Source organism: Clinocottus analis, unplaced genomic scaffold (assembly GCF_023055335.1).
Source record: "Clinocottus analis isolate CAN_PGR_092001 unplaced genomic scaffold, fCliAna1.0.p SCAF_12, whole genome shotgun sequence".
Taxonomy (NCBI): Eukaryota; Metazoa; Chordata; class Actinopteri; order Perciformes; family Cottidae; genus Clinocottus; species Clinocottus analis.
In genome coordinates, this window is record NW_027175843.1 from 10,831,569 (window position 1) to 10,851,599 (window position 20,031).

The 20,031-nt window shown below is 38.6% G+C and overlaps 2 protein-coding genes across 3 annotated transcripts; both read left to right on the top strand.

The window, feature by feature from the left end:
- Window positions 1-919: 919 nt before the first annotated feature.
- LOC137782709 (acetylcholine receptor subunit alpha-like) lies at window positions 920-8,849 on the top strand. Its single transcript, XM_068572258.1, has 9 exons — window positions 920-1,134; window positions 2,095-2,237; window positions 2,347-2,391; window positions 3,166-3,275; window positions 3,706-3,901; window positions 5,169-5,406; window positions 7,727-7,950; window positions 8,135-8,374; window positions 8,466-8,849. Exons 1-9 carry the CDS (start codon window positions 1,092-1,094, stop codon window positions 8,592-8,594), a joined length of 1,368 nt encoding a protein of 455 aa, XP_068428359.1. The 5' UTR covers window positions 920-1,091; the 3' UTR covers window positions 8,595-8,849.
- Window positions 8,850-10,222: 1,373 nt separating this feature from the next.
- Window positions 10,223-19,969, top strand: gpr155a (G protein-coupled receptor 155a). 2 transcript variants are annotated; one of them, XM_068572989.1, is made up of 16 exons: window positions 10,223-10,612; window positions 11,246-11,782; window positions 12,671-13,070; window positions 13,374-13,542; window positions 13,646-13,801; window positions 14,459-14,542; window positions 14,650-14,770; window positions 14,889-14,973; window positions 15,200-15,290; window positions 15,402-15,597; window positions 16,456-16,539; window positions 16,712-16,842; window positions 17,577-17,672; window positions 17,757-17,821; window positions 17,976-18,113; window positions 18,299-19,969. In XM_068572989.1, exons 2-16 carry the CDS (start codon window positions 11,350-11,352, stop codon window positions 18,549-18,551), a joined length of 2,502 nt encoding a protein of 833 aa, XP_068429090.1. In that variant the 5' UTR covers window positions 10,223-10,612; window positions 11,246-11,349; the 3' UTR covers window positions 18,552-19,969. The 2 variants fall into 2 exon arrangements, with proteins under 2 accessions (XP_068429090.1, XP_068429089.1); XM_068572988.1 differs by lacking the exon at window positions 10,223-10,612 and adding an exon at window positions 10,622-11,102.
- The last annotated feature ends 62 nt before the right edge of the window (window positions 19,970-20,031 follow it).

Sequence of the window (20,031 nt, forward strand, 5' to 3'; positions counted from 1 at the left end):
AGATGAATGAGGCGGCCGGTTGAGTGACTGGCTGATTGAACGGATTCGGGTTGTGAGGAAATTGAGTTGCCTGACCCATCACGGGCCAACAGGGTGGGGTAGTGCAGAGCAGAGGAGGGAGACATGGGTGTAACACCTGGCCCCCAGGAAACACACAAGGCTGTTTGAACATCTGAATCATCTAAGATTTTAATATCCAAAATGGTATGGCGACATGAAAGGCGCTGTGAGAATCCTTTCAAAAGGAAATGTAACAAAGTTTCATTGTCCACATCAAACGACAAATTATAAAAATCTAATCACAGACTAATCATTCACCTTCACTGAAACTCTTATGAAGTTTAAAGTATTCTCAAAGTCTAATTTCAAGAGTTGTTGTTCAAGGGAGTCTTTCATAATAATATATGTGAATATATTACAAATATACATTTAAATCCTACATTTCATATTGTACCCCCCTCCTCTCCTCCACACACCCCCTCATTTACTATGTGCAACAATTTAACTGCTAATAAATGGGTTTGCAATGTCAGAAATGAACTTGACAGAGCTTTATTTTTGAAATTCTAGTGAAGATCCAAAGCTTTCAAATCATACCAAATATAATATGTATCACCAAAGTGAAATGTTCCACCACTCAAAGAGTATAGATCTTTCCTTGGAACAAATATATACAGACTACAGACATATGAAATGAACCTGGGTAAACAGATTTAAAAACAAAATGAAAGTGCATTGCTGTTGCAGGAAAAGGAAACAGCAAGCATGTGTGCTGTGGCTCATCTCGAGGTTGTGTGTGGCCCAGTTCACGATGGGATATTTCAGTGGTGGATTACTCCGGCATGTTGATCTTATAACACATGACAAAGAATGTGGCCCTCTCAAATGACAAGCATTGGCAGCCAGTCACTCACATCCGTCAGACAATAACAACGAGGCTGCCAGTGAAGAGCTTGCAGCTTGTACAGTAAGTCATTTGCCAGTGCTGAAAGGATGTTTTAGGTGGGTCAGACCTTTTCAATTCTCAAGTGGTCAACGGGCAGCGTGTGGAAGTTGGATCTTGTTTTTGGATTCCTGGTTTATTGGCAAGAATGAATAGCATATTTTTCATTTTTCATCTAGTCATTCTAGCAGGTAAGGACATATTTCAAACTAAAGAAAATGTGTGTTATTACCTGTGGATATGAATGTCTCCACTTTGCTTGAATTACTTTTCGTGTTTAAAGCATATAAGTCTATAAAGTCTCAGTTAACTGCATTTATTACATTTATTGAGACTGCCCTTACGGTTTGTAAAAGCTGATGCATTTTAAACAACAAGTCTAATGAGCAAATTGTAATTCTGTGCAAACCAGACATTTGATTGACAAGGACATGTGTGCTGTTTTCATTTTGCTTTTCAACCTTTTGTCTGTCTGTCACTTCATGAAGTCACCTGCATAATTATATTCATGTGATTTTTTAGTTTACTGAGTTGAATGTCTGGAGAATCATTCAACCATTCAAAAAAACATGTTGCTGTAATACGACCTTTGTTTCAAGGTCAGCTGAAAAATGAAAGGGGATCCTGCTCTGGCTTGTGAGAGATATGTAGTGGAAAGAGCATAAGAACATCTCATTTAACAACCCCACTGGGGTGTTAGTGAATTTTACAAGCCAAATATATACAATATCTAAGCACATACATACATTTACACTACCGATCTATAGGTTGTGCTTGAATGCAATTCCCTCATGGTTAGCTCTGTTAAATATCTAAGAATTTCATTGAGGTAAGTAAATGAACATATAGTATTTTTCAAAGTGTTTCCCCATGCACACTATACACAAGTAAAAGTGGGTCAGTTACGGTTTACAAGTCAATGCACATACATTTATAACATAGTATGACACTTGTCACATCTATTTTCAACTCATATTAAATGAAGTATCAGATGTTCTTAAAGCGACATTCTACTGGCGCAACATGATCATGTTTCAACATTCACAAGATGTAGTAGCTTAAGGGGAAACAGACGTAGTGCACTGTCCAAATGTCTTCAATAAAGTATCTATAAACTACACAATGTGTATGGTGTGTTTATTTTAATTTAGGTGCTGCCTGGGCCTCTTCTGATGAAACACGTCTGGTCAAGACCCTCTTCACTGGTTACAATAAGGTGGTCCGTCCTGTTAACCATTTCAAGGACCCGGTGGTTGTTACTGTGGGCCTTCAGCTCATCCAGCTCATCAGTGTGGTGAGGTCTCATGTAACACACCATATCGCCATCTGTACTAAAGTTCACTGTCATCAACTGTCTCAACACACACACATATATATATATATATATAAATTTGGATTCACAGGATGAGGTCAACCAGATCGTCAGCAGCAATGTACGACTGAAACAGGTTGGATACATGTTTTGTTTTTTTACGTTGATGAGATATCATGGTAGAAGATATGTCATATACAGTATATAATAATCTCCATAATGTACTACTAAAAATGAATAAGAAACAAATTGGCAAAAATACATCATGCTTATCGGTATTTATTGACAAATTATAAATATCCAAAATCTGAAAATAAATATATCTTGACGTCAAGAAATATAAACACATGAACAAATATTTGATTTGAGAAATGTTGAAAGTACACTGCTAAGATTTGAAGAACGCGACTAGGATTTGAAGAGTTATAAACAAATAAGGTTTGGTCTTGATAAATAAACCATAAAGACAAACCTACGGATTGACCACAATAAAAAATTTTAAAAAGCGATACAATTGTGTACTCAAAAGAATACTTTCTGGTACCATCTTCCCAGAGTGACGAGGCACAGATTCCAAAGAGATTATTGATCGATTAACTTCACATACAGTAAGTTGCTCATACATGTGAAGACCTCTTCAAACTAAATTACTGATTCTAAGTTGATTCTAAATAAATGGCATGTATCATTCTTCTATAAATTTAAAATATCACTGACATTTAGGAATTATAATTACATAACAATATATGGAATCCTTTATATAGAACATATAATATTTCTTTAAAATAAGTATCTGTACAAAATGTGTCTCCACTGTATCACAGTATGCCTGTTGGGTTGAACATGAATATTGGTTATCATAATTGAAGTGCTCTCCAATGTTCTCTGTGTGCTTTTCTGTTTTTTTTAGCAATGGAAAGATGTGAACTTGCAGTGGAACCCAGAGGATTACGGCGGCATCAAAAAGATCAGAGTTCCCTCCACTGACATTTGGCGGCCTGATCTTGTTCTCTACAATAAGTAGGTTATGCTACCAGGCTATATTTGATCCATGCCACATCCCTGTTTTATGAAACCTGTTTATTCTTCATTTCAATAATCTTTACTTGACTCGAAGCATCCGGACCTCTAGAAACAATCAACACACCTATCAGTGATGTTTTCACTTATAATTTCCTATATTCAGTATGCAGCATGTGAAAGCTCAGATTTCATTCGGCTAAATCTGGACTCTGCATTGACTCTCCCTCTCACCATATGCTGCATCTGACATGCTGCTTTTTTCCCCTGACAACCAGCTCCACTGTTACAACTTGTGCCAAGCTGAGCGCTGGTTGGCTGGGGTGCGAGACCAGCACTGAACCCTCCTCAGGCACTGATGTCCCCTTGTGTTAACATTTAATGTATTTTCTCCCATGTTAATGCTGTCGGTGGTTTTCTGTGCCCGCAGTGCTGACGGAGACTTTGCCATCGTTCATGAGACCAAAGTGCTGCTGGAGCACACAGGAATGATCACATGGAACCCACCGGCCATCTTCAAGAGCTACTGTGAAATCATCGTGCTGCATTTCCCCTTTGACCTCCAGAACTGCAGCATGAAGCTGGGTACCTGGACCTACGATGGAAACTTGGTCGTCGTCAATCCTGTAATTCCATTCAGGACTTTTCTTTAGAAGAATAGTTCTATATTTTGGGAAATCTTTGCTTTCTCCCAGAGAGTTAGACAAGATGAACAATAGCACTCTCATGTGTCTTCATGTATATAACATAAGCTACAGACAGCAGCCAGTTAGCTTAGCATCTGCTTCAAGAAGAAAGTCTGACTCTGTCCAATGGTAAAAATATCTGCCTATGCCAGCATCTACGAATCTCACTAATTGGCAAATTACATTTGTTTTATAACGAAAAGGGGAAAACTACATATTGTCACCTTTCTAAAATAATGGCCTAAGTCATTTTTGGACAAAAATTAATTTCTTGCCTAAATCATCTCCTCATGATACTGGCCATCTCTGGTAAAATCGCCTGAGTTCTCAGTTGAACAGATCATGCTATTCTACCCCTATGGTATAACAGCCTATGTCAAGAGTGTAACTTAGGCCATTTTATTTTGCCAAAGTCAAAAGACAATGTGCTTTAGGCAATTTTACAAGCTTTTCAAGATGGCATTTTGAAGCTAGCATTTAAGCTAGAAATGTAGTTAATTTTTGCAAGCATTTTTGTCAATAAAAATCTCACGCGGACACAATATAAGTAAGCAGCTTGTGCACCCTTTTTACATTTAGTCAAGTTTTTTGTGTTTTCTGAAAAACCTGAAAAAATAACTCAGGCGATTATTTTAGGAATTTGACAAAATTACAGTTTTCTGAGAGCTTCTGTGAGAGACCATTTTGTGGCCAGCAGTAGTGACTTTTTTTATTCCCATAAGAACACTATAGTTTCTGTACAGTTCCAACACAAGAGGCATGTTGTGTTAATTCAGGCTGCTCTCCTTCATTGTTATTCCTTCCGAAAAGTTGACATAACTTCAATTACTCACTTAACGAACAACAAATGAAAAAATACCTAACAAACATATTTATTTTAAACAACAGCATAATATTATCCTCAATATAACAAAGTAGTTTTCTCGCTTGAAAGGGTACACTAAAAGCTCAAGTTCCAGGGCATTCAGGAGAGAAAAATAACTTTTCAAAGATTTACCATTGAGGATATATTGGTTAATTATTAGGAGGAACCTTTTGACCAAGCCATGCTAGATGCTACCCCCTGCTTTCAGGGTTCACGCAAAACTAAGCTAAACTAAGCTAACTGTCTCATGTCTCGATTCATACTATACAGACAAAGAGTGGTATTGATCTTCTCATCAACTCTAAATCATCCTTTACCTCGTGTGTTGCCTGTCTTCACCAGGACAGTGACCGCCCTGATCTGAGTAACTTTATGGAAAGTGGAGAGTGGGTAATGAAGGATTTCCGGGGCTGGAAGCACTGGGTGTATTACGCTTGCTGCCCGGACACACCTTACCTGGACATCACCTACCACTTCCTCATGCTGCGGCTCCCGCTGTACTTCATCGTCAACGTCATCATCCCCTGCATGCTCTTCTCCTTTCTGACTGGTCTTGTCTTCTATCTTCCTACAGACTCTGGTATGTTAACACAAATTTCACATTAATGATTTTCACTGGAATATAACCTTAAGTATAAATAAACAGCATTAGGACATTAAGACACAAATTAAAAAGCCATTTTTCAGATAAAAAAAAAACATTTATTCCACTCAATATGAATTCAGTAACTCATAATATACATAGAGCACTATCCATTTTACAAAATGCAAACGTGACAAAGTTTTGTGTTTGCTTTTGTGATATGTGCTTTAAATGTTTTCCAATCAAACATCTGCAATCAGGAAATCTGTGCGTTTTGGGAACTTAGTTTATTTGTTTTCTTGAGTTGGATGAAAAGGTTGATACCACTTTTTTGTCTCCAGAAACTCACATCTTCCCTTAGTAAACTGTAATATGGGTTTACAGTTACTTTTCTGTATGAATTTAACAAACAAGATAGAACATACTAAAAAGTGTGTTTTAGAGTTGCTACGAAGCTGATTTTTACCTTTGGACAGAAGGAGGCTAGCCGTTTCCCTATTTGACGACCACTACCACCTTAAAACTTGCTCTCTGTAGCAACATTTAGGCTAAATTCTCTTTTGAACAATATTTCCTCCAAAGCACACAAATACTTTCTGTTGGCATCTGATCCTGCACTCCACGTTGGGGTTCATATCCCAGTAATGACTTATGTGCTGCCGTATTCCTCTTATTACAATTCATTTTGTATTAGAAATAGATTTTGTAATTATTTTATTGATTTAAAAGTAACTTTATTAATTTAACAATTTGCACATACATGCTTTTTTTTGCATATCTCTTATGATAAATATAAAGTGTGTATCATTGAGCATCTCATAGTACATAACACAGGTACTTGACCAGGCTGTTCAGAGGTGAATGACATTTTCTGTCCTCCATGTTTAAGTACTATACTGTTTTAGGAGTATTTTGTGAAATATGTTACTTTCCTCCTTAAAGTTAGAAAAGAAAATACATCTTCCATGTCTGTGTGTTGAACATGAAACTACAACAAGGAAACTGTTAGCATAGCTAGTTACACAGCTTTGTTGAATGCGCCACTCTGATTGGTAATTACTGCATTCTACAGTCTGCTGTTTCTTTATAGCAGACTGATACGTTTCAATACGGATCACCTTACACCGTGAGTGGAAAATCTTTTTTAATCAAATGCAACATAGTAATTCTTAGGAAACATTCAAAATGTTTTACATTTTCTTAATTATCTACGCTTTCATGTTCTCTGAGGAAACCACAGAGATGATACGATAACCAACATGTTGGACAAATCCTCGTCCCTTATTCTAAGCCATCAGCTGCTGCAGGAAATGCACGGCATGTGTGCACATCTGGCCGTGCTCCCAATGTGTAGGCCTGCCTCATTACCCAGGGTCCCTCTGTGTTGTCAAGTCTGAAAGCAGGCCTCTGCTTTAATGTATAATAGATCACTTGATCCCAGTTTCTGATATGACTGCTGACAGGAAAGTATGGAGGAGGAGAAGCTGGTGCCAAAAGACGCTCTCTCTGGGATAACTGCTCAGACTGAACAACACAAACATGTCTAACATTTCACTTGTGAAATGGTGTCAGAATCTGTTTACTTGTGCTATTGTTGGGTTAAAAAGCACCAATGACTAAATGCCTCACGCTCCTTCAATGTGATTTGCTGGTTTGGTTGATCAGTGCAGTTCTTGTGTCGTTGTCCTGATTGGATGAGAAGGGAAGGAAACTATTTACTCATAGCAACAGCTCTCCCTTGTGGCAATGTATTAAGATTGCATGGTATTGGTATCATAAGCCAAAAAGCTGTTTAAAGTGGCAGCTCCGCTCCACAATGCCCACACCGGGGCGAACCTTTAAGGGTTATTCATTTGAATGTGTCCTTTAAAGTAGAGGAGTGTTTGAACAACACAGAATGTGTAATGGTATGTTCAATTTCTCACTGAAAAAAAAACAACTTTAACTCTTTAATTAAATCTACATTCAATTAGAAACATATTGAGATGCACATTATGGTCCACATTTAACCGAATTGTTATGTTTATTTAAGTTTATATGTGCCCTTATAAACCACACATTGGAAAACAATCACACATCAACTTCATTTCAGTAGCTGTTTTAAAGCTTTTGATCATATCAAATGAGCATAATCCATCTAATGATGATGCTTCCTATTCTTCATACCCTTCTAATTGTGTCCTGATCTCCTCACTGAGAAACACTTGTTTAAATGTTGATAGAACATTTCTTAAAATTGCACATTGCATGAAGTTCTCTTAGTTTTAAACTAATTAAAATGCTGGTAAGAGTGAGGATGTTACTTTGTGTCTCATAGGTGAGAAGATGACCCTCAGCATATCTGTCTTGCTGTCTCTGACTGTGTTCCTGCTGGTCATTGTTGAGCTGATCCCCTCTACCTCCAGTGCTGTACCGCTCATTGGGAAGTACATGCTCTTCACCATGGTCTTCGTCATTGCCTCCATCATTATCACTGTCATCGTCATCAACACCCACCACCGCTCCCCAAGCACACACACAATGCCGGACTGGGTCCGAACAGTGAGCACAACAGCATTGATTGAACAGAAATTCATTGTTAGAAGAAGCCTAAATCTTTTTTCTCTGTATTATTGTGCCATCTAGTGGTTGTAGATAGAAAATCTGTTTGTTTGTTTTTTACTCCAACTGCTGAGATGTTCTATGTCTCAGGACATTGTGCATTTCTCTTGTCTTTCTATGACAGGTTTTTATTGAAACCATTCCCAACATCATGTTCTTCTCAACAATGAAACGCCCAGGAAAAGAAAAGCAGACTAAATCCAGTATTTATGGTGCTGATTTTGACATCTCAGACATCTCTGGAAACCAAACCTCTTCGGTTACCTACCAGTCGCCCATCACCAAGAACCCTGATGTCCGCAGTGCCATTGAAGGAGTCAAGTACATAGCAGAAACCATGAAATCAGATGAGGAATCCAACAATGTAATTCTCACACAGGAAAAGTCACTAATATGTTTTTTTTAAGGATTCTTACTTGTGTGTTAGTGACACGTTGTTCCTTTTTTCTTTCTAGGCTGCTGAAGAGTGGAAGTTTGTGGCCATGGTGTTGGATCATATCCTGTTGTGTGTGTTCATGGCTGTGTGTCTCATCGGCACATTAGGCGTGTTCGCAGGCCGTCTCATTGAGCTGAGCATGCTGTAAAGGTTTACGCCTTCTCATAGTTGTTGCTTTATGTGTCAATTACAACCTTTTGTTTTGGATCTACAATACGTTGTTCAGCAGCATTCCCACTTTGTGTGGAAATCTCTGCTTGCACTTGAGTGTTACAGTCCAATTTAGGATTGTAAAAGAGCATGATGTTCAGTATCTTCAGCATATTTTATGATGAAACAATGTTGTTGTTTTTTGTTTGTTTTTTTAGGGAATATGTGTGTGCAATTAAAATGTTGATGTTCATTCAAAAGATGTTGGAATATTTTCCATAACATGTTTAGGGAACAACTAAATCAAAACATTTTTTGTCCGCTTTTCAGGAGATAATTGCATTACGATTACACATTAACTCTGATGGCATTCGAACTTTTTGATGATACTGTTTTTGCACCTGACCCTGATTTGTCAGGACACTCAGGCTTTGTTGGCCAATAGAAACACTAGCTTTCTGAAGCATTTATGCCTGAGCGTTCACCGCATTTTTTAACTGCACAATTAACATGCACGCAAACATGACGCAATGATGCTTATAAAAGTGACAAATCCAAAACAGGGAAAGTTGCAGGCCGAAAAACTTAAACAATTAATTATTAAAGATGAGGGACAGTGCAGATGTAAGTTACAGTTCTCTGACAAATTATCTAAGTCACATCAATGCCATAGTCATGTGATCTATTGTTAAGATACATATATTATTACTGCAACTTTAACTAAACAAATACATCTTTAAAACTTGATAAATTAATGATAATTTTACATGAATGTATGAACTGTTTCCAACTTTTTTTTTGTTGGTTGTTTTTACACAATAGTATCTTTAGATTTGGCAATTTGATTAGGAACCTATAGGAAGTCAGTTTACCCAGATATTTTTGTTTATCCTAAAACTTAATATACTTTTTTTTTTCAATATTAGTAAAGGTACAAAAATATTTTCACCTGCCAATCACTTGCATAATTTTGTTTAAGCTTTATAACATATTGAAATAGGCCAAAAACTGAGTGTATATGTCTACAATACACATCAGTACAATAATGGTATAATGGTATGAAACATTAGTCAAATAAACTTACCAACCAAGTCTTCACAATACAAGCTTTTTTGTTTGTAATCAAAATGATGAGTATATATGTAAATATAAAAGCCCGACATATTAAAACAGAAAATGTTTAATAAAACATCGTTTTTAATGAATATTATAATACGGGTAGATCAAATCAAGCATTCTGATTGGTTGAGAGAGAGTCACGGGGGGTAGTTTATTCAGACAATAAAGCACTGTACAGCCTGTTTACATTAACTAGCGTTCCATATCAGTGCGCACTCAAAATAACAGGTAGATTCAAATTGCGCGACCGTTAGTTGTCATTTCCAACTTGACAGTTACCAAACATGTGGAGCAGGTGTTTCTCTTGCGCCTATACTTTTATAATAATAAAATAACAACACGCTGCTCCGTTAGATAAGACTAGACGGCAGCCACTTTATTCTTGTCACCCTTTTCACTCGAACAAATCCTCCTCTATTTCCGTTTCCCCTCCACAATAAAAGCCCTAGCTGTTTACGTACACTATAATAGCTTGCACATGTTTCGTGTAAACTTTGATATTTTGGCTGGAATGACTTTTGATGAGAATGTCAGCGGTAAATAATGTGTTTGTGGTCCCTGTTCCTGCTGTACAGTCACACGGTGATACGGCTTACGATCAGGAGAGCAGACTAGTTAACGCTCTGAGAAACTAGTTAACGCTCTGAGAGCAGACTAATTAGCGGGGAGCGAGCGCGTACAACAGGAAACGAAGACGAGGAACGAAAAGTGTTTGATCACAAATAGTGATGATTTCCAGTGAAAGATAATCACCGTCTGCAATTTCCCGAGGGAGGCAAGTTCTGTAAACATCATAGAGGGGGGGGGATAACGAAGAAAAGACGGACAGAAGCAGTGAGAGCACTTATTTCCATCGGTGGCTGGGTCTCATCCTCCAACCTGCTTTCAACCGACCAGGTAGTCAGTTTTATATTCTCGTATGTGCGTCCCGTATGTGCCTGGCGTTGCTCCGCTGCGCGTCAGGCCTAACAACACCCTTGAACAGTACACTACTGAACGATACAGTACTGCATCTCGGACCTTATTGCTTAAGTATTGCCAAAGGGCAGCAGAAATGAGGCGTGTAGGTACAGTAAGCCCCGCCCCTTCCCGCCTTATGGACAAGCTGATTGGTTAAATCGCTGTTGACAATCAGAGATTATGAAAGTTCCTGGTCGGACAGTCTGGTGCTAAACTAGCGTTTAAGATCGAGGTTGTGCAACACGCAGTTTGAACCGTCATATGGAAACAGTTTCCTCGTAACTCCGTGTAGTTTCGACGACACCCTGACTTTCGGTTCACCATTTAAGCTAACGTTAGCTGGCTAATCGCTACTCCTCGTTCAACGTGACTGACAGTGTTACATGAGGGGGTACAACACGGCACAACATAACACGGCACGACGGAGGTGAGTGACTAACTGTAATACTCACACTGACGTTGAAATGCTCGTTTTACTACCATCTAACATGAGGAGTCAGTCATGTGACGTTGCTTTGGTGTTCTGGTCGTCATCTTTGCACCAACCTCCTTTGCATTTCACACTTTTAGTGCCATGGCACGGCCCGAGCACTGATACTGACGTGACCTCACCCGGACATTGACATGACTTCACCCCGTGCGTGACGGGTCACCCTGAAGGGTGGACCAGCGCAATGGGGGCACCGGAGAGAGCCAGCAACCTAAACGTTTCCCATGGGTGGGCAGAAATGGACTCCCCTACTCTCTCGCCTAGCATGTCCATTGACAAGCTCCTGCCGGCTCTGCTGGAGTGCTTCGGGATCATATTGTGTGGGTACATCGCAGGAAGGGCGAACATCATCACGTCCACGCAGGCCAAAGGATTGGGGAGTTTTGTGTCCAAGTTTGCCCTCCCAGCGCTGCTGTTCAAGAACATGGTGCTGCTGGACTTTGGTAATGTCATCTGGCCTTTCCTGTGGAGCATCCTCATTGCCAAAGTGGCTGTGTTTGCCCTCGTCTGTGTCCTCACGCTGATAGTTGCCAGTCCTGATGGCCGCTATAGTAAGGCTGGGCTTTTCTCAATATTTGCCACCCAGAGCAATGACTTTGCATTGGGATATCCCATTGGTAAGTATTGTGGCTTTAAGCCTGCCACCCAACATGATGTGTATTCAGTGATGAGACTGTAATCATGCTGTGCAAATGTTTGCCCATCCTGCAAACTACAATTATTATTATCTTTATGTCGCACTGTTTATGTTGCACTGCTTTCAGGGCCTTCCCTTATTGACATTGTGTTTATACAACACAATACAGAGGTTGTGATCATTTCATGGCAAAGTTGGATTCATCATGCTGTACTTGCATACTTGCAGTAATCTAAACACATCTTCGATCATGCTTATGCACAGCTATCTTTTAGTGGATTTGGAAAGGTTTACATGAAAACTGGCCTAATGGTCCAATTTTGCACCAAAAAGGGTCTGTTTGCTTGTTTCTATCACATACGTCTGTTCATAGTCGTCTCAGGCTGTTATCAAATTAATAAACAAACCCATTGAAGCTTGATTGAATAACTGACAATTATGCAAATTTAAAATAGAGTGGATGGTAATTTCATCACTTCTTCATTCAAGTGAAGCACAATTTAAAGCGGTGTCAACTTGCTCCTAAACCTTTTCCCCATTTGATAATTTAGTGGCGACATTTCCAAAACAAATATTTAGTTTTCTTTCTCTGAGTGACTGCATATTGGTTCCAATTACACAAACTTTAAAATTATTCTTCTGCTTTAGTTTTCTTCCACTCCTACATATAAGTGTTTGAATGTAAAAATGTATTTAGGGTCATTTGTTTACATGAGGCTTCTTGTACACAAGGATTGGGAGTGTGAACAATAGGCCGAGTGGTCCAATTGTTTACATTACTTTCTTTAAGGCTTTTGTGATGCATGCTCCAACAAGTCAGATGCCAAGAATGTTTTGTTGATATTGAGTCATTTATCTTCATCCACAGTGGAGGCCCTATACCAAAGCACATACCCAGAGTACCTCCAGTACATCTACCTGGTTGCACCTGTGTCCCTGATGCTTCTGAATCCCATTGGCTTTGCCTTCTGTGAGATCCAGAAGTGGAAGAATGGGTCAAATCACCAACAGAAAAAAATCTTGATTGGGGGGCTTGTAGTCTTGCAGGTGCTAAAGAACCCAATAGTGTTTATGGTTGTCATCGGCATCATCGCCCATTTTGCCCTGCATCGGACAATTCCTCCCTTCATGGCTGAATTTGTGGATGGCTTGGCAAACTCTTTCGGGGGAGCAGCTCTGTTCTACTTGGGTCTGTCTATGGTGGGACAGTTGGGCAAATTAACCAGATCCACAGTCGTCACACTGGTACTACTCACCACAGCAAAACTGTGAGTGGAAGAAACAACTTTACTTCTCCTGATGTTTGTATAAGAGATAATTTTGTGTTATCAGATGACATCAGCAGGTTAGAACTCCCAACATGTTGTTTTGTGCTGGTGGTTTGGGTGACTCAGACGTCTCCCACACCATAAGCCTTGACCAAATAGATGACATGCGGAGAGGTCTCAGGAGTGCGTAGCATGATAATAGCTAGTGTGTGGATGTAAATATTTTTGTAGAACTGCATTTTTCAGAATAGTGTTAACTAAACCCTCAAATAATGATTAATGACACCAGTCTTTTGATTTCAGGTTGCTGATGCCGCTGATTTGTAGGGAAATGGTGGATCTGTTGAACAATAGCAACACCAGCGCTTTAAATCACTCAAGCCTCTCCAATTACGCTTTTCTTTATGGAGTGTTTCCCACTGCACCAAGTGTTGCCATCTATGCCGTCTATTATAACGCAGAGCTAGAAGTTGTGAGTGGCTTACATCTACCTGCCAATGTCATATTTGTAATTCAGATTCTGAACTGTTCATTTCTTTGTATCTTACCTTTTGTGATTCCTGTTTTTTAAACAGGTAACCTCAGGGATGGTGATCAGCACTATTCTCTCTGCTCCAATAATGTATGTTTCTGCCTGGTTACTTACAATGCGTTGGATGGATCCTCAGCTTTTGATGAACTCACTGCAGAATGTCAGCTTTAACATAAGCATAGTTACCTTGGTTGCACTGGTAAGTCACAACCAGGCACTTTAGTGTGACATGTGTAAACTTGTTGTTGGCTAATATTTTATAACTGACTTTTTAACGGCTGTTTTTATTTTTAAATTTTGTATTCATTATAAAGTCACGCTTCTTAATACATTTGTTATAGAATGCTCCACTTCTTAACTGAAAGCACTTCGTTTGTTCTGTAACTTGGCACAATTCCCCATTGAGATCATGTTTATCAGATGTAAAATGAAATGCGAATACAAGGAAATATGGCTTCCTGTTAAATGTTTTAACCAAGGTTGACCTTATACGCTCAGTCATTCAGAGGAAGCTTTGGCTCAACAGATGCTTTACTGACTGACGGACCTACTTCCTCATTTATTTCTACTTTCAGTGTATCTTTTAGAAGAACCTGCAACTTATTGCTGTACACAATTACTAATTTTTTGTTGAGATAAAACATCTTCACATTTTAGTTTGTATTCTGCTGCAGTATCTATTACTGTAATTGTTCATATGTAGTTCATACATGTGTCATTATATTGAATAATTTCACAATTTATTTGCTTTTAAATAGGTAACCTACCAACAATCTTTTATAATAGTTGTATTTAGCATCTCTGCAAATCTTTTTAAGGCAATAAACAATTTAAAAAAGGAATGTTTCTTTTACAGGTGTGGACAATTACTGTCATGTTTTTAAGCAAGAAATTCAAGCGGCTACCTCACATGTTTACAGTCAACCTTTTCTTCGCACAGGTAAGCACACTTGCACATACTCACTAGATTTATTTTCGTATTCATTAATTGCATTGACATGACATCTACCAGTCGGTATAACATCACATATTTTGTATGGTCTCTAGTCTCTAACTTGTATTGGGATGATCCTGTGGAACTTCGTGGTAAAAGAAGACAACTTTGTCGGGCAAATCCTGACGTTCGCACTCCTATGCACCTCACTCTACAGTACTTTTGTTTGGCCAGGTATGCTGTGTTTGCACACAACTGTATAGCTACATTAAGACCTCATTGGTTTATCTTTGTGAGCTGTGAAATCTAAAGTTTGATTGTTAATTCTTTGATGCATGTTTTGTCATTTTAGGTTTAATAGCACTTTCTCTTGTGCTCATAAAAAGGTCTGAGGATGTGAAAATGTCACCAGGCATTCTCGTCATTGCAGGCTGGGGGTGAGCCTTTTTAAAGAAGACGGAACTCGGAAATGAAACTATGCAAAAATAATCAGAATAACTTCCCTGAAGTATAGTTTACATGTTAGAGGGGGGATGATGCCTCGCTTGAATATAAACAATCAATCAAATTCTTAAATTTATGCTGAAATTCAGTGTCTTTAAGAGTCTTTAATTTTGACACCTTGAGTCATGTTTTGTCTGTGATTTATGTCTTAATTTACAGGTTTCCAGCTTTAGTAACTGCTGTGTTGCTCATTTCGGGAGTAAAAATGTCTGACACTATTGACTCAGCATTCTTTTACGGCAAAACACAGGTAACCACATAAGTGAAAATCATGAATTGTTTTCTGCCATTTAAGAATTGCTATTAAACCCCCAAAGAATGACTTAAATATCTGCATATCCGTATGTGTGTTCTTTGACAGATAATCTGCACTACAGTTGTAGCTGCCTTCAGTATACTACTGGGTGGGAGCTCTCTTGTGTGTCTCAGTAGAGGAAGCTGGTCCCACAGTGACCAAAGCCAAGAGGGAAACTCTACAGAAGAACTAGTGACTGAGATTGAACCAGAAGACCAGACTCTGATTGAGCCAATCACCCCATCAGGAGATCTCAACGGAGGTACTTTATCAAATGGAGACCATTTAAGAGAAATGCTAATTTAACAATTCAATATTTGCTTGATTATGTAGCCTTGATGACACTGAATGAAAACCAAATTTGGTGATTTGCATCACGTCACATGATAATCACCTGAGTATATACAGAGACAGTTCTGTCACCTCACCGGCCAAAGCTTGAGTTGAAAGAAAAGAAGCACAATCGGTCACGACTAACTCTTATTTTGAAGTTGTCCACAGAAAACTGCAATGCAATGGATGTCTGATATTCATGGGTAGAAAAACGCTTCTGCAGTTCCAAATTCACAAAGTAAAAACACAAAAAAAAGAGGAAACAACTTGATGTGCATGTATATGTATCTCATTATCTGGAAAACCACAATATCTGAGGTTTTTGTAAAATTAAGTTAGTTTAGTTTTTTAAAGTAAGCAATACAAAGCAACACTAAACGAATCATCTCTCCAAGTGATTCTTTCGAATCCCATGCCTTGTATTTGGGCCTCCATGGCTTACGTTTCTTACTCTGAAACGAGATGTGGAAAACACTTAATCATTATATGAATGTGATTTGTATGATGATGGGTTGTTACAGTCCATCATGATTCTAACATGTCATTGCAACACATCCAAGTTTAAAAAAATACTCGAATCACAAAGGAAAAGTTTAATGAAGCCGCATGAAAACATTATTGTTGAGATATTCAAGCATACGACATGCAAATCTATGAAGTACCATGAGGTATGTATCCCATATTGTGTTACTGATACTGAATGTGCTTTTTGCTTCTAGTGTGAATTGGGAGGAGGATATAGCAAAATGATAAAGAATGCCTCTCACTTTCATTACTTTGTTATCAGGGTGTCTCATATGTGACTGTGCACCGCCCATGCCTGACATGATCACCAGCACAAATATGAATGAGACTCCAACCACACTTGCAGGTATTGTATTGACCAGCAACAGTCATGCATTTTAATTCTGACAGAATTTAAAATGCATTAAACCCAAATAAGTAAAACCTAAACGCATAAGCACAAAAACCGTGACTAGAACAATGTACAGCTTTTTCCTCCAATAATTCCATATAATTCTCTGTTCTGCTGCCTCCTTCAGGTCAATGTGAGAATATCTGCGAGTCCTCAGACTGCCTGCTCGTCCAAGTGGAGGAGCACAAACAGGTTGCAGACAGACAAGTGGGCCGTCATATGCTCTTATGTCTGCTTCTGACTGTCATCTTGCTCGCTGTGAGGAAACCACCACCTTTCACTTCTGCAGTGACATTAAGTCAGCCTTTCTGCCTGCATCATTATATTTAGTGCATCACAAACCAAATCAGACACAAATGGCTGAGCCGTGTAATTTCCACCTCACTCACTCAGTATCAGCGGAAGCCTTCTCCAAAGAAACCCATTAGAAGATTAGTATTTATTGGTCATACCAGATATATAGTATATTAATTATGACGAGTTAATACCAATACATAGTGTGTAATGTGGTTAACTGTGTCTCTGTGAATCTGAAAACCAAAACAACCTGTGAAGACACATTTTTCTAAAGTGTGTATTTAAAAGGTAGAGTGTGTAGGATTAAGGGGGATCTATAGGCATAAATGAAAATGTCAATGATAGTTAAGTATGATTCTGGAGTGTACAATCTTCTTAAAATAAGAATCATTGTGTTTGCGTTACCTGAGACGACTAGTTGATATCTCCGTATGGAGATTGTCCTCTTAACATCGTCTGTGATAGTTCTCCGACACACTTAGTGCACGGGAGAAGTTTTAGTTGGTTGTAATGTGCAACCTCACCGCTAAATGCTACACACTAGACCTTTAAGGCAGTTCAGTACATTGTCTTTTCTGTTACTGACACTTAATGCATTATTTAACTCACAAAGTTCTACACATGTTTATACCAGCAGGATTAGCTTGTTTTACACGTGGCATACACATAACAACCCTCTCAACTCTTTCTGACAGAACCTGTCCAGCTGCTTGTGGTTGCTCTTGAATCACATTCCTGGACGACTTTACCTGGAGCTGCAGTTCTTTTGTGCTGTGGCCAATTATGGACAGGTTTGTGTTTGAGACACTGGCACCAACATTGTGAGCATTTATTGTCACATAGCACCAGTGTCATAACATGTTTTCTGTCTCCAGGGTTTTCTCTCCTTTGCTCTGTTCGGGCTGGACAAACATTTGATTATACTGCCATTTAAGAAAAGGTAAGCAACATTTATCTGTGATACTATTGCCACACTCTAAGCACATTGGAAGTTTCCATACTGTAATTACTATGTATGTGTATACCATGTCTACACATACACACTACACTGTACTCCCTGCATTTATATTTTGTTTTTGTGAATGGTGGTTTAGATTCTACAGTCTGTGGTATAGAAAGCAGCAAGAAGAGCCGACACAGACTGATTTACCTGAGGAAATCAGGATGACCTGCGCCCAATTCACACAATATCACAAGGACCAGTGTTGTCATGAGATCGTCAAAAAGAGAAGGTGAGAGCACATTGTCTTAATCACTGCTTCTCTTATCAGAGGTTCTTTGTAGTCATCCAAAACCAACAAAAATGCACTTAAACCCTTATCTGTATTTCTATTTTATATTGTTGTGCTTGTGGGCTCAGTTTGCTTCTGCTAATCCACAGTACTTTGGGGTGAATGCTTCCTTTTACTTTTACAAGGTGTGGGAAGAGGACTGCGGCGGACTGTTTTCTTGGCTCTGAACTAGTGCAGTGGCTCCAGCAGGTGGGCTTGGCTCAGGACGTTGGTGAGGCGGTGCTCTATGGGACGCGGCTACAGCAAGGTGGTGTGCTGCAGCACATCAAGCAGGAACACAGCTTCCAAGACAGTGCCCTTTATTACCGCTTCATGTCGAAAGACACAGGGACAAAGTCCTCATTTCTTTCTTTTTTACCAAATGTAAAGGGCATTTGAATTAAGATTAAATTACATTAATACAACTTTAAGAATAACATCGGCATTTACAAAATAACCTGCACTCAGACTGAAAAATTGTGGCGGCACTCCCATGCACTGAGCACATCATGTACTGTACAGTACTGCAGTGCAACAGACTCAACATTTCAAACCTAAGATGCCAGAGCATAACGCATTGTGTTGAGTTGAAACGATTGTTTTAATATTTGTGTTGTCATTTTGGCTGTTTTACAGTTAACATTTCATTCATTTGGATAATTGCCTGAGTTTCTGTGTTGCGGCAACATTGTTGCAACAGTCAATCGGGACAGGAACGGGAGCTGTCACATGTCCACATGTGCAGCCAATCCCCTGTTTAGCCATAGCCATTTTTAGGTAAAACCTTAAAGGGGGTACCTGAAATGGCAGTTTTAATCCCTCAGTGGTTCGAACATGTACTACACAGCTACGATTTAGTGCTGTCGATTAGAGTTTAGTCAGGAAGTCAGTATTAAAATTCAAAGTGATGTCTACAACAGACAGTAATAATTTCTTTGCTGATATATTTACAGGTCAAATGATCTGTTTTCCTTGTGCTGTTTGACTGAGTTTCATTGCTGCCACTGCATCCTTTAATCTGCATTTAAACTGGCTAATATAAAGCTTTAAAATGAACAGCCAATCTTAAAGGGTGAGCCTTTGCTGCTTTTTGTAAGGATTGTAACTTCAATATATCATTTTAGTTTTGTATTATTTTGTGTCATTTTTACAATGCACAAATAGCGGTCCTCATAAAGCAAATGATTGGTGGAGGCAAAAATACCACTCTTGCTGAATGTATTGTTTTCTCTACTGGGAAACTTTAGACTCTTCAACCAAAGGGAAGATGTGGTTAAATCTGCATCCATTTTTACTTTGTTGTTGTCAATCATATTCTTGATTAGGTTAGTTTCACAAGTGTGTAAACTGGTAATACAGCATGAAGCAGACGTATTGTAGCTTTGATAGCCTGCAGTTTGACATGACTTTGCACTGATGTAGAATAACCAGGGCTGTTAGTGGCATCTCAATACACAATTTTAACAACATGCCAACAAAAGGAAACTGCCTCTTAAAAATGTAAAGTTGTCATTATTAATAGGTGATAACTGTATAAATGAGTGCCAGAACTTGGTGTTGATGAATATGTTTTCTTAAAAGTACTCATGTTGACACTGGAAGTTGGGAAGATACAAGCTGCTGTAATTCAGATTTTTCTCAGGTATATAGTAATACAAGTAGAAAACTAACAGCTTAATTATAATTTTTGGAAATTAAGTCCAACGGTTTGTTAATTATTAGTTCATGTAAAATGTTTTTATTTTAATAAAAAAGAATGGCTGCATATTTATGGTATGAATTGTTTTTAAAATAAATGTTATTAACGAACCCTCAAATCATGTTTCACATCTTGAATTTGTTCTTTCTTGTATTTCTGATTAATGATTTGATGCATAAA

Excerpts from the sequence above, each read along its gene's own strand:
- LOC137782709 (XM_068572258.1), top strand. The coding sequence starts at position 1,092 with ATGAATAGCATATTTTTCATTTTTCATCTAGTCATTCTAGCAG. Across the intron at positions 2,238-2,346 it reads TCATCCAGCTCATCAGTGTG|GATGAGGTCAACCAGATCGT; the intron begins GTGAGGTCTCAT and ends TTGGATTCACAG. Across the intron at positions 8,375-8,465 it reads CAGATGAGGAATCCAACAAT|GCTGCTGAAGAGTGGAAGTT; the intron begins GTAATTCTCACA and ends TTTTCTTTCTAG.
- gpr155a (XM_068572989.1), top strand. The coding sequence starts at position 11,350 with ATGGGGGCACCGGAGAGAGCCAGCAACCTAAACGTTTCCCATGGGTGG. Across the intron at positions 13,543-13,645 it reads ATAACGCAGAGCTAGAAGTT|GTAACCTCAGGGATGGTGAT; the intron begins GTGAGTGGCTTA and ends TTTTTTAAACAG. Across the intron at positions 16,540-16,711 it reads GACTCCAACCACACTTGCAG|GTCAATGTGAGAATATCTGC; the intron begins GTATTGTATTGA and ends TGCCTCCTTCAG.